This window comes from Microcaecilia unicolor, chromosome 8, assembly GCF_901765095.1.
Source record: "Microcaecilia unicolor chromosome 8, aMicUni1.1, whole genome shotgun sequence".
In the NCBI taxonomy this organism is placed as follows: Eukaryota; Metazoa; Chordata; class Amphibia; order Gymnophiona; family Siphonopidae; genus Microcaecilia; species Microcaecilia unicolor.
This window is the reverse complement of record NC_044038.1, coordinates 132,052,465-132,066,646: the sequence shown is the minus strand read 5'-3', so window position 1 is coordinate 132,066,646 and position 14,182 is coordinate 132,052,465. Positions and strand designations below refer to the sequence as shown.

The window sequence follows — 14,182 nt, the reverse complement described above, 5'->3', positions numbered from 1 at the left end:
AAATTGGAATCTTCCACAGAGTGTTTGTTCTTTGTTTTATTTATTGTGTTGAAAAAGACTGAAAACTTAACTTATCTTTTTGAAATGTATGTTTTTTGTGAAATTAGGAGTGATTTTTAAAACATTTTTTTATTGTGTGTACAAATTATGTTTGTTTTTTTTTTGTATCTGTTCAATTGTTTGGTTGGGCCTTTTTTAAAACATTTTTTTATTGTGTGTATAAATTATGTTTGTTTTTTTTTGTATCTGTTCAATTGTTTGGTTGGGCCTTTTTTGTTACCCACCTCGTACCGTTTTTAAAGGGATTTGGCGAGATATAAGCCTCTAGTATAGTATGTTTGGAGGGGTTTGCAACTGGAACTTGGTGTGTGGCAGCATTGTAATAGAATGAAAATGTGTTGGGATAAATATACTTGTCTGTGGGGAGATGTAGGATGTGGGGCTGTGTGCAAGAGAGAGAGGGATGTGTGTGTATTAAGGTGGTGAATACCTCTAGATATTTGGGTATGAGTGGCAGGTGTGTGTGGGGGTATATGCATGGGACAGAGGTACTGTTACATATGGTCTCTATATGATAGAGACCCATACTGGAGAATCCGCAGAAACGGAGAACTCGAATGTCCCACGGAAGAACACAAAAGTGTAAAAAGAAAGGTGGGAGGTTGACCATGGGTACAAGAGACTGGAGAGATACAATCTTGAATAAAAACGTTTATTGATAAAAAGACTTGACACAACGTTGTGTTTCGGCCGCTAGGCCTTCATGAGGAGTCTGTATCAAACATATAAATTGCCAGTGACCGTACTCACCCGCAAATGCGCAGTAGAGACCGAACGTTCAAGGAGCAACACTCCAAACCCCGCCTCCACCAGCAGCTCCTGTTCCTGTACCAAACGTAATGCAGCCAATATGGAGGGGAGGGGGCGTGGAAATTGAAGGAGGACGTAATGCAGCCAATAGGGAGGGGGCGTGGAAATCGGAGGATGATGTAATGCAGCCAGTAGGGAGGGGAGGGGGCGTGGAAATTGAAGGAGGACGTAATGCAGCCAATAGGGAGGGAAGGAGGGGGCGTGGACATCGGTGGGGGAGGGAGGGAGGATGGAGAAGAGAACCACCTTGTACAAGGGCACAGCAGGAACGACGAAGTGGCCGAGGCAACAAAAAAACCCGCAGCAGAAACCAAGCAGGGATCAAAAAACGTTCTGGGGGCCAACAGAAAAAGGTAAACAGGTGCATTCACTTGCAGCACACACACACACAAGTCCTGCTTTGCAGCATGAAGCAAAGACCTAGCTGTCCCGCCCCTTTGGCTCACTGAACAGCACGAGTCAGCAGAAGGGGCGGAACAACAACAACATGTATGCAGGGAGGGGGGGAGGGAGACCTGCACGCGACTGAAAAACCAGCCTGCCTTTCAAACTGCTCTAACAACTCCCTACAAGGAGACACTGAACCTCCACTGCCACACAGCTCCAACAACTGACTACAAGGAGACACTGAACTCCACTGCCACACAGCTCCAACAACTGACTACAAGGAGACACTGAACCTCTACCGCCACACAGCTCCAACAACTGACTACAAGGAGACACTGAACCTCTACTGCCACACAGCTCCAACAACTGACTACAAGGAGACACAACCTCCACCACCACACAGCTCCAACAACTGACTACGAGGAGACACTGAACCTCCACCGCCACAAAGCTCCAACAACTGACTACGAGGAGACACTGAACCTCCACCGCCACACAGCTCCAACAACTGACTACGAGGAGACACTGAACCTCCACCGCCACACAGCTACAAGGAGACACTGAACCTCTACCGCCACACAGCTCCAACAACTGACTACAAGGAGACACTGAACCTCCAATGAGACAGGGAGTACTAACAGCTCACAAGCACTCTCACTCACTCACTCACTCACACACAGAGACACACACGCACACACACACTAGCTGCTCACTCTCACACTCAGTCTCTTTTCCACAGAAACACACTTCATTTCTCACTCACTCTCACACACAGACCCACACACAATATTCTAAAAAGGAGAGGGGGACAACAACAAAAAACCCTGATTTGCAGCTTATAACAAATGGATATACAGAGCCACTGACCACCACCACTGTGAGAGCTCACTCTCACGCTGTCTGTCTCTATCAGAGAGAAACACTTTCTTTCTCACTCACTCTCTGACCCAAACACACATGCACCCAATCAAACATATAAAAGGCAAGTGACCAACTCACCTGCAAATGCGCAGTAGAGTCACTCAGAACGCTAAGTGTAGAAGTCCAAGCCCCGCCTCCACCAGCAGTACAGCCAAATAGGGAGGAGGGCTTTGACATGGGCGTGAAAATTGGAGGAGGAGGAAGCAGGGAGTGAAGGAGGGGGAGGGCAGGGGAGAGAGCAGGGTTGGTGGACCTGGGAGGGGGGGGCATAGGAAAACAAAAAACTAGCCCGTTGTTACGGGCTTAACGGCTAGTAAACACATAAACATCCAGTGTTCTGATATGGTGAGATACAGAATGGTCTTAAAAAAGACCTTTGGTTAATGAATGAACGTGTCAGTCAAGGACAACCGCTAAGGTTCACCTCATTGTGTTGCAGGCTTTCTTTCTGGTGCTGGTAGGGGGTTGGGTCCTTGTTGGAACCCTAATGTTGATTCAATGCGCCCTTTTAATCTTATGGTGCCGGTAGGAGGACAGGTCCTGTCAGAACACTGATTCTGCTCCAGTGGTCCCTTTCCTTCTTGTGCCGCAGGGGTTGGGTTCCCTGTGACACCAATTTCTTTGCCGCCACAGCCCTTCCTGATCTTTGGGTGGCAGTGTCTGGTCATCCCATGGTTCACTGCTTTTGGTTTTTAATGTGTATGCTTCCTTGTCATCAGGCAGATGAAGCCATTACATATGGGTTGTGGCCATCAACCAGCAGGGGGAGATAGAGAGCACTCAACTTTTCACAGTGCCCCATGGCCAGCTAGCTCCACTGCCTCTTCAGTATTCTCTATCTCCCCAAGCAGGGTGGCTGCAGCTTCTTCGAGCTCCATCAAAAATCTGCCTGGGGGTGGCTCCTGGCTTGCCAGTTGTTAGCCAGGGTGTTAGAGGCTATAGCAGCTTCACTTTGAAGGCACATAGGTCAGCCCTTTCCCTGCCTTACCCATGCGCCCGTGGATGTGGACATATTAGCTTGCTTTTCCCTGTCCTTTTCCCACTCAGTGGATGCAGGCACATTGGTTCACCTTTCCCTGCCTTTCCCACTTATCTGAGCCTCCGGAGTGTTTTTTATTTACCTCTTTTTGCCTCTGCTTTCCTCACAGCGTTAAAAAAAAAAAAAAAAGACAAAAAAAAAAGAAGAGGTCTTTTTCTTGAGATTCTTCTGCAGGACCGGAGCTGTGATACTCGGTCTAGTGAGGTAAGAGAGTTTTCTGACTCCTCCGGGGTGGGCCCGCGATCGGGACGTTTTTGGCGCGAACCGCCATTTTTGAATTTTACTGCTGTTTTCGGCGATGGCTGCGGAGACTGTAAAGCGCTGTTCTAAATGTGGCAAGCGCAAATCAGCAGAGGGGCTCTGTAATTCGTGCTGTACAGACGGTAGAGCCGGCCCGAGCATGGCGAGTGGTGATCTTTTGCGCTCTGAGCTGGCAGCAGACGCCATTTTGGATTTTCCACATGGCGCGGCCTCCGTTGCGACGGAGAGCCCTGAATCCGGGGGGGGGGGGGTCCTCTGAGTGAGGCTAATAATAGAGCTGATAGCCCTGGGCAGGATCCGGGCGGTCAGGGAGCGGTTTTCTCCCCTGATTTTGTTTTAATGCTGCATAGGGCGTACATGCTTAAAAGAGCTCTTCCACAGGGATCTTCGGACCCTCTGCCTGCCCTCCCACCCGGTGGATCCTGGCCTTTTGGAGTTGTCTTTGCCTGTTTCTTATCCTCCTGATAAACGCAGAAGGGCTAATTCCCCTTCTGAGTGTGGCGCACCCCCTTCCCCCCCCCCCCCCCCCTCCGTGGTCGGGCTATGAGGATTCTGAGGGGTCTGGCAGAACTTCTTGGGCTGAGGAGCCAGAGTCGGGTGCAGAATTACCAAAGGAGCTTGATGATCCATCTGCGGTAAGGATTTTCCACCGCGAGGAGCTGCCAGCGCTTTTTTCAGATGCCTTACAAGCCCTCTCGATTGAAGATCCTGGGAGTGGCACAGCCTCCTCTGTTAATCCAAGGATGGCTAGTACCAGAAAGCCTGCTCGAGCCTTTCCTTTGCATGACTCCATCCAAGAGCTTATTTCGGCTCAATGGGCTGACCCCGAGGGATCTTTGAAGGTTGCCAGGGCTATGGGGCAATTATACCCTCTGAGTGAGGAACATTTGGCTCGCTTAGCAATGCCTAAAGTGGATGCCCTGGTCACGGCTGTGACAAAGAGAACTACCCTCCCTGTTGAAGGAGGTGTTGCCCTGAAGGATATTCAAGACCGCAGGCTTGATTCAGCTCTGAAGCGGTCCTTTGATTTGGCAGGTCTCACTGTTCGGGCGTCTGCATGCAGTTGTTATGCTGCTAGAGCCTGCCTGGCTTGGTTACAGCAGGCAGTGGAACAGCCCGGTGATGGAGCGGAGACCGTATCTGAAGTGGCTCCGCAGATGGAGTCGGCCTTGTCCTTTTTGGCTGACGCCCTTTATGATATGGTCAGAGCTTCGGCTAAACAAATGGCTGTAGCAGTGGCGGCTCGCCGCACTCTTTGGCTACGACATTGGGCGGCGGACATGGCCTCTAAGCAAAGGTTGGTGAAGTTGCCCTTTCAAGGCCTTCTCCTGTTTGGTGAGGAGCTGAAAAACATTGTTAAAGGCTTGGGGGATTCCAAACCTCAGCGCTTGCCCGAAGATAGGCCGAAGCCTTCCTCTAAGGGTCAGGCGGTCCGCTCCTCTTACAGACCTCGCTTCCGTGAAGCTAGAAGGTACCGCCCGGGGCATGCTGCTGGGTTCACTTCGCGTGCCCGCTTTCAGCAGAGAAACTCCTTTCGCTCGGACAAACGTTCTGCAGCTGCCGATTCAAGGCCTGGAATTCAGGGGCGACCCTCTCAATGATGGTGCGCCGGCCCCCTCCTCGTTTCCTATCATCGGAGGAAGACTTTCCCTCTTTTTCGAGGAGTGGGCCAAAATCTCCGCAGATCAGTGGGTCTTGGACCTGATCAGAGACGGATACCGAATAGAATTCGATGCCCCGGTGAGAGACGTGTTTGTGGAGTCCCAATGCAGTTCTGCCGCCAAACGGGCGGCGGTAGAGGAGACTTTGCACAGTCTGTGCCAGATAGGGACTGTGACCCCGGTGCCTCCCGCCGAACAAGGTCTAGGCCGCTACTCCATTTACTTTGTGGTGGCACGAAAAGGCGGGTCTTTTCACCCGATCCTGGACTTCAAAGAGCTAAACAAGTCCTTAAAGAGAGCGGCATTTTCACATGGAAACCCTGCACTCCGTCATTGCAGCGGTACAGCCAGGAGAGTTTCTCACGTCTCTGGACCTGAAAGAAGCTTACTTGCACATACCAATTTGGCCCCCGCACCAGAAGTTTCTGAGGTTTGCGGTGTTGGGAAAACATTTCCAGTTTCGGGCCTTGCCTTTTGGCCTCGCCACAGCTCCCCGAACCTTCTCCAAGGTAATGGTAGTAGTAGCTGCCTTTCTCAGGCGAGAGGGTATCCGGGTTCACCCGTACCTAGACGACTGGCTCATCAGAGCAGACTCAGAAAAAGAGAGTCATCTAGCTACAGCCAGAGTGGTTTCAGTCCTTCAATCTCTGGGCTGGGTCGTCAATATGGCCAAAAGTTACCTGACCCCCTCGCAATCTCTAGAATATTTGGGGGCCAGGTTCGACACAGCCTGGGGCTATGTGTTTCTTCCCGAGCAAAGGCGGTGCAATCTTCAGAATCAGGTCCGTCTGCTCCTGAGGATGCCCCGCCCGGGAGCTTGGGACATTGTCCAGCTGTTGGGATCGATGACGGCCACCTTGGAAGTGGTGCCATGGGCGAGAGCGCACCTGAGACCTCTACAGTATTCTCTACTTCAACGATGGTCTCCAGTATCTTAGGATTATCAGTGCAGACTTTCTTGGCTCCCTGTGCCCGCCTCAGTATGGAGTGGTGGCTCTCGCACAGCATGTTGCGGTGGGGAATGCCGCTGGCGCTCCCCGATTGCTGTCTAGTGGTGACATGCCAGCCTGAAGGGCTGGGGCGCACATTGCCAGGGGAAGGATGCCCAGGGTCTGTGGACGCCCGTCAAGTCGGAGTGGTCTATCAACTGCCTGGAGTTGAAAGCGGTGTTTCTGGCTCTTCTGGTCTTTCAAGTGACCCTGGAAGGATTGGCTGTCCGAGTGATGTCGGACAACACAACAGCAGTGGCCTACATAAATCGACAAGGCGGCACTCAGTGCAGAGCTCTAGCCGCGCAGGCCGAACAAATTTGCCACTGGGCCGAGCTGCATCTACAGTCCCTGTCAGCAGCTCACATTGCAGGTCAGAGCAACGTGCAAGTCGACTATCTAAGCAGGCATCAGATTGATCCAGCGGAGTGGGAACTAGCAGACGATGTATTCCTGCAGATATGTGCCAAATGGGGCAAGCCAGTGATGGATCTTATGGCGACCAGTTCCAATGCCAAAGTCCCGTGCTTCTTCAGCAGACGGAGGGATCCTCGCTCTGCCGGGTTGGATGCCTTGGCTCAACCCTGGCCCCTGGGCTTGCTGTACGTGGCCCTTGATAGGGCGAGTGCTCCTGCGGATTCGGCTGCATCCAGGAGAAGTGGTGCTCATCGCCCCGGATTGGCCCAGGAGGCCTTGGTATGCGGACCTCCGACAGATGCTGTTGGAGGCTCCCTTTCCGTTACCTCTGGTTCCGCACCTGTTGTCACAGGGTCCGGTTGCCATGGAGGACGCCTGCCGCTTTGGTCTTATGGCATGGCGATTGAGAGGGCGCAATTGAGAGATAAAGGCTACTCAAATAAGGTAATTTCCACTCTCCTGCAGGCCCGTAAGCGCTCCACTTTCGAGGTTTATGCCAGGATTTGGCGCCAGTTTGAAGTCTGGTGTGTTTCAAGAGCGCTTTCTCCATTGCGGGCTCCTGTCTTGCCGATTCTGGACTTTTTGCAGGATGGTGTACACAAAGGCTTGGCCTATAATTCCCTGCGGGTGCAAGTGGCAGCATTGGCCTCCCTGCGTGGCAAGGTTGAAGGCGTGTCCTTAGCTGCTCATCCAGATGTGGCACGGTTTCTTAGAGGGGTGCTTCGGCTCCGTCCTTCCGTGCGGGCACCTTGTGCAGCTTGGAACCTGGGGTTAGTATTGAAGGCCCTTCAGGGGGCTCCCTTTGAACCGCTTCGGCGTGCTTCAGAGAAAGATTTGACACTGAAGGCCGTCTTTTTAGTGGCCATTACCTCGGCGAGATGGGTGTCAGAGCTCCAGGCATTGTCCTGTAGAGACCCTTTTCTGCAATTCTCAGAGTCAGGGGTCACGGTTCAGACCGTGCCTTCCTTCATGCCTAAGGTGGTTTCAGCGTTTCACCTAAACCAGCCTGTTTTTCTTCCCTCCTTTGTTGAGGAGGAGTTTCCAGATTCATTTGGGCAGTTGCACCTTTTGGATGTGCGCAGGACTCTGTTGCAGTATCTGCGAATTACAAATTCTTTCAGGACCTCTGATCATCTTTTTGTGCTGTTTGCAGATCCTCGCAGAGGGTCTTCAGCGTCTAAAGCCACTATTGCCCGTTGGCTCAAAGAAGCTATCTTTTCAGCATATCTGCTGTCTGGCCGGGCTCCGCCTAAAGCCTTTAAGGCAGATTCCACAAGAGCGATTTCCTCTTCCTGGGCGGAAACTGGAGCACTATCTCTTCATGAGATTTGCAGTGCTGCAACAGGGGCTTCTAAGCTCTCTTTCGCCCGACATTACAGGCTAGATGTGGCTGCCAGGAGGGATGTGCGTTTTGGAGCACAGGTGCTAGCGCATGGTGTGGCTTCTTCCCACCCTATTTATGGATTGCTTTGTTACATCCCATACGTAATGACTTCATCTGCTTGATGACAAGGAAGGGAAAATTAGGTTCTTACCTTGGTAATTTTCTTTCCGTTAGTCATAGCAGATGAAGCCATGAGCCCTCCCTGTATGATTGTCTGTATTGCAGTGATTCTGATTTTAGGTGCTGTTCTTGTTTCCTGAAGTTATATTCCTTCCTTGGGGAGTCGGAAAACAGTCTTCAGGATTCTTGTTACAGTTATAGGAGGATGAGTTCATTCCCTCCAGTTCATGTTTTGGGAGGATGAGTGTATTCCCTCCAGGAGGATGCAAGTATTCCCTCCGTTTATACAAAGTGGAGGACGAGTTTATTCCCTCCAGGAGGATGAGTTCATTCCCTCCTTTTCTGAGTTTATGCCCTTGTTAAGGGGCCATCGTTCGCTGTGAGGTTCATTATTCCCATTGCGGTTTGCCATACTGCTTTGGAAGCTTCAAATACTGAAGAGGCAGTGGAGCTAGCTGGCCATGAGGCACTGTGAAAAGTTGAGTGCTCTCTATCTCCCCCTGCTGGTTGATGGACACAACCCATATGTAATGGCTTCATCTGCTATGACTAAAGGAAAGAAAATTACCAAGGTAAGAACCTAATTTTCCCATCTGTTTCTTTGTGTATGAACAGACACATGGACTGATCCACTACAATAGATGCTTCCTCTTTGCTGTAGTCTTTTTTTTTTTTTTTTTTTTTTAGTAACGCACTTAATAATAACGCAGGCCTTACACTTGCCCATGGAATATATAGATGCATAATGAAACTCTGCACTTCTAGAATTTTCCATGCCCTCTAACTCAACATGCACAAATTGAGGTTAATACAACTGGCATTCCACATTGTAAAACCCAAACTTGTCCTGTTGGTGCCAAAAGAGATTTCATACTGTGTCATTCATCCAGATAACGCCCCTTGTGTGTGTGTTACATTGTCAAAACGCAGCAAATTTTAAAACCTGGTGCCACCAGTGTTCAATGTGTGGAATATTTTCCCACAAACGGTTTTAATCTAGCAGATAGAAAATGCTTAATTTCAGATTTCTTGGCTCTTCCTGAGAGTACAGTATCATCCAGGACCCAATAAACCCATAACAGGGTTTTGTAAGAGCATCAGTGCTAAGGTGGTTTTACATACATAGTAACATAGTAGATGACTGCAGATAAAGACCTGTACAGTCCATCCAGTCTGCCCAACAAGATAAACTCATATGTTCTACTTTATATGTACACCCGACCTGATGTGTGCAGCTTTCTCTGTTGAAAAGACTAGCCAATAGGAATGGGCAGCTAGAAAATTTTCATGTAGTTTCCTGTCTTGTTTCCAGGAATGCTCGTTTCAATGGTTTTTGTTGGCCATTTTTTTTCATCTTGGGAGCAAAGTTGTTGAGTGTGCACTCTTTTGAAAGGGGGCATACTGTGTGGAGAAAGGACACATACTTTCCAAAATAGTGCACATTCCTTTCCTGAAAGCTTGCGGTTGCTCAGTGTTGGTGTACGCGTGATGGTTTGTGCATATGTAATGACGCACTATCAGGAAAAGAGCGCGCCCTCTTGCAAATAAAATGTGCACTGTTATTGGCAAACAGATTTTCACGTTTTGTTTCTGCTCATTTTTGGGTTTTATGTAAAAACATGGAATATGATGTTGGTATTTCACATATTGTTGCAAGCATCCATCCCTAGTAGATAAAAGTTTTTTAGTAACTGATCTCTGTGCCAACCTCAGGAGAAGGAGCAACATTCGTATCGCTGGAAAGTTGCATTTTTGTTTGGAGGTAGAAAGTAATAAATAGCCTAGTGGTTAGAAGACAACCAGGGAAGCCAGTGCTCAAATCCACTGACGCGCCTTGTAACCTTGGGCAAGTCACTTAACCCTCCATTGCTTCAGGTACAAAGTTTAGATTGTATAACTCTCTCATAGACGAGGAAATACATACTGCACTAATTGTAATTCACATTAAAATACTACAGTAAAGGCTTGAGCTAGCATCACCCCTCAATGCTCTTCCACCCCCCCCCCCCCCCCCCCGCAATAGAAAATGCCTTCCAGCTTGGGTCATTTTCATTTGTTATACAATGTGGATGTTAAGCTGCCTCTCATTTTCAGTTTCCATTGATTTCTTGATTATACTGCCCTTCCCAACAGCCTTCGTTAGTGCCGTGGGCCTGCACAGCTTGCAGCGTCACCTCTGCTCCTTGTTTCTTGTGGCGCCTCCTCTAGCAGCCTTGGAGTTAAGGGAAAGGAGATGTGTGACTACAGACTACAGATGTGTGACTACCAGATGGGAATACAGGTGGGACTACAGAGCTGTTCAACTGCAAATTGTAACTACTTGAGCCTCTTGCTGTCACTGAAAGCCTATTTCACATCATACTTCAAAACTTCGATTTAACTTTGAGCAGCAACAGCAGAGTGAGAATGTATGAAGAGTCTGGTGATAAAAAGCACTTTCATAAAATAAAGAAATGTAAAGACTATGAAAAGTCTTCTGGTGGTAAACAGGAAATAACATGTCTGTAAAATCAGGAGGTCCTGCTTGGGGTTTTTTTTTTTTTAAATTGCTTTCACCCTGAACTCTTAAGTTTCTTTTTTGCTCACTTCTGATGCAATTTACAGAAACTGTTTGCCAACTGTAAAACTATATCACACCCCCCCTGCCTTTGCCACTGATTAACAGCACCTTTCATTTTCTCTTTGGCTGAGGCTGAAACAGATTTCTGATGTAAGAAGTGGGTGGTACATATATTTTGACAGCAGTGTTCCTGTTCTTAGGAAAAAGAGATCAAGTTACTAGCTGCTGAGATTGACAGCCTGAAACACATCGACTCTCTGAACGGCTTCCCCAGCACAGAGAGATTGCGAGAAGAAAACTCCAAACTGAAGTATCAGCTGAACATTCTTCGCAAGGTGAGGAGTCCGACAAGGTGGCAGCAATACAGGTTACCCTTCCTTGGCTCATGGCGGTTGAGAACCAGGATTTTTTGTTGTGTCCTATATTGGTTTTATTGTTTGCCTGTGATTTTTTTTTCTTTACATTCTCTGCAGCTGGTAGTGTTCAGTGCTTTCTGACCTGAAAGCCAGGTCTTTGGACCCTCCTGGCTCACCGATATCATCTTGCTTCCTGCTTCTCCCTCCCTTTGGCTTGCATAGCAGTTCTGAATTTAGGCTAGTTTAATTTTTCTTTTCAGCATCACATTTTCTGTTTTGTTTGGGAAGGGTGGGGGTTTGCCTGTGATTTTTTTCTTTACATTCTCTGCAGCTGGTAGTGTTAGTGCTTTCTGAGCCAAAAGGTCTTTGGAGCCCTCCTGGCTCACCAATATCATCTCGCTTCCTGCTTCTCTCTCCCTTTGGCTTGCATAGCAGTTCTGAATTTAGGCTAGTTTAATTTTTCTTTTCAGCATCACATTTTCTGTTTTGTTTGGGAAGGGTGGGGGTTTGCCTGTGATTTTTTTTTCTTTACATTCTCTGCAGCTGGTAGTGTTCAGTGCTTTCTGACCTGAAAGCCAGGTCTTTGGAGCCCTCCTGGCTCACCGATATCATCTCGCTTCCTGCTTCTCCCTCCCTTTGGCTTGCATAGCAGTTCTGAATTTAGGCTAGTTTCATTTTTCTTTTCAGCGTCACATTTACTGTTTTGTTTGGGACGGGTGGGGGTCAAACAAATGATGGTCTGCCTAGGTACGGGATAAACATAGGTGCAGTATCCCCAACAAGTTATTGGCTTTTCTAGTTTGATGGAGAAGGTTTGAGCCAGCTAAGGAGGAGCATAAAACCTAAGGTACTGTACCTGGAAAAAGTTGTAAAGCTTATAATCTCTATAGTGATGCATTTCTAAGAGGACAAGTGTTAAATGAAGCAGGACACTCTTAGGAAGTGAAAATACATATTTTCCACATTTGTTCTAGATGGTAAAACTTTGACCTCTAAAAAATCAATATATTTCAATGTTGACAATCCATGTTTGACCAGTTTGGACTTTTTTTCTTGATGAATGAGATGAGACACTGGCTAACCATACAGGATAGGCTGCAAATCTTCTGTTCATGGTGCTGGTGGCTGGTTTCGTAGATGATTGCTGCGTGTGAGTTTCTCTTCATTTATTACCAGTTGTATACCGCCCTTATCTAGAGTGGTGAACAACTCAAACATACATAATAAAACTTGTTGCATTAGGGCCCTCAGTGAGCTGCTTCTATAGCACAAACATTACAGAACGAAATGGAGCTAATTGTTATACAATACTGGAGTTCCTCTTTTTTTTTTTTTTTTGTACACCACTATGAGCCTACCAGGCTAAGTGGTATATTAGATTTTAATAAACTAATCTAAACTAATTCCTGCTCAACCCAACCTCTGCTTATGGGAGAAACCCATATCCTACAAAGCATGTAGGTAACTAGTGTAGTGTAAAACTCTTCAAAAGCTATTTGGCGACCAAAGTAAAGTAAGGCTAGCAGGAAGAAAATTTTGTGTAGGCCCCGAGCTCCTTAAAATTCTTTGTCTGCATGGGTAATTAGTTCATCCAAGAGCTTTGTCCTCTTCTGAGAATGTGTGCCAAATGCCAGTCCTCCATGGTATTCCAACTGCTGTCTGTGTTTCCCTTGAATCTTCTCTATGCTGTACAGCCTCATAACTCTGTGTGCCAGGCATCAGTGAGTACTTCAGTGACAGAGGTGTGCATGTAACTAGCAGCTGTTATACGTTTTGGTTTTTTTTTTAATCTTTTGCTGTCCCCACAGAGCCTTGAAGAGGAGAGAAAAAAGCCGACAAAAGCTATGATCAACATCAATAAGTGCTTACAAGAAATCTTTAGAGATGCCATCAAGACCACCTTCCCTGAACTTGAAAACCCTCCACTGGCAGTCACCCTGAGCCAACAGCCGAAGTTTGGAGATTACCAGTGTAACAGCGCAATGGGCATAGCACAGGTAGCTTAACGGGGAAAGAACAGGAAGAGAGTCTCATCTGTGTGCACTGAGCAAGAGGACTCTGGAATATCATGTTTTATTGTAAATTAGATTGAAATTTGTAAACAAATTATGCACAAAGCTCTCTGCTTGTAGGGGAATTCTGTGCAAAAAATGAAAAAAATTATTCAGAGAAATGTTTAAATTGTGTGCACAGTTTCCCCGCCCCCCCCCCCCCCCCCCCCCCCTGTAATTCTGCCAAATGTTACATTTTTCTTTATTAAATTATTTGGGGGTAGAATTCTCCGTGCATAAAAGCCTGGGCCTTCTGTGCCCCAGGACTGACACTACCTAAGCTGTCTTCCGTCTCTGACTTGATTTCCTCCTCCCCTTTGCTTCTGGCAGGTTCAGTCCCCAGTCTTCTCTCTCTCCCCCAGTTTTCTTTCTGCCTACTCATCCCCAGCAACACCCCCTCCCCCCAGTGTTTTCTCCATCCCTCCCAGGACACACCCATCCCATACCACACTATCAACCCCCCCTCCCCTGAAAACTCAGACTTCCTTGTCATCAAGCAGATGAAGCCATTACGTATGGGTTGTGTCCATCAACCAGCAGGGGGAGATAGAGAGCACTCAACTTTTCACAGTGCTTCATGGCCAGCTAGCTCCACTGCCTCTTCAGTATTCTCTATCTCCCCAAGCAGGGTGGCTGCAGCTTCTTCGAGCTCCATCAAAAATCTGCCTGGGGGTGGCTCCTGGCTTGCCAGTTGTTAGCCGGGGCGTTAGAGGCTATAGCAGCTTCACTTTGAAGGCACATAGGTCAGCCCTTTCCCTGCCTTCAGTGGCGTTCCTGGGGGGGCTGGCACCCGGGGCGGATAGCCGATGCGCCCCGCCCCCCCGGGTGCAGCACCCCCCCCAATGCAGCGCGGACCACCCCCCCCCGGGCGATAGGACACCTCCGCGAAGGAATCCCCCCCGCCGGGTGCATGCCACCAGGGGGGTGCCGCGCTTGCCTGTCCTCCGTTGTTCCATGCATCTTCTCTGCCCCGGAACAGGAAGTAACCTGTTCTGGGGCAGAGAAGAAGCATGGAACAACGGAGGACAGGCAAGCGCGGCACCCGGGGCGGACCGCACCCACCGCCCCCCCCCCCCCCCCCCTAGGAACGCCACTGCCTGCCTTACCCATGCCCCCGTGGAGGTGGACATATTAGCTTGCTTTTCCCTGTCCTTGCCCACTCAGTG

At 48.6% G+C, this 14,182-nt stretch overlaps 1 protein-coding gene across 1 annotated transcript in view; it reads left to right on the top strand.

The window, feature by feature from the left end:
* RARS1 (arginyl-tRNA synthetase 1) overlaps positions 1 to 14,182 on the top strand; it is a 190,043-nt gene that overhangs the window by 21,667 nt on the left and 154,194 nt on the right. The window contains exons 2-4 of the mRNA XM_030211798.1: positions 10,183 to 10,330; positions 10,810 to 10,944; positions 12,774 to 12,962. Of these exons, the coding sequence (XP_030067658.1) occupies positions 10,283 to 10,330; positions 10,810 to 10,944; positions 12,774 to 12,962 (372 nt within the window). The 5' untranslated portion in view covers positions 10,183 to 10,282. The remainder of the gene's footprint in view (positions 1 to 10,182; positions 10,331 to 10,809; positions 10,945 to 12,773; positions 12,963 to 14,182) is intronic.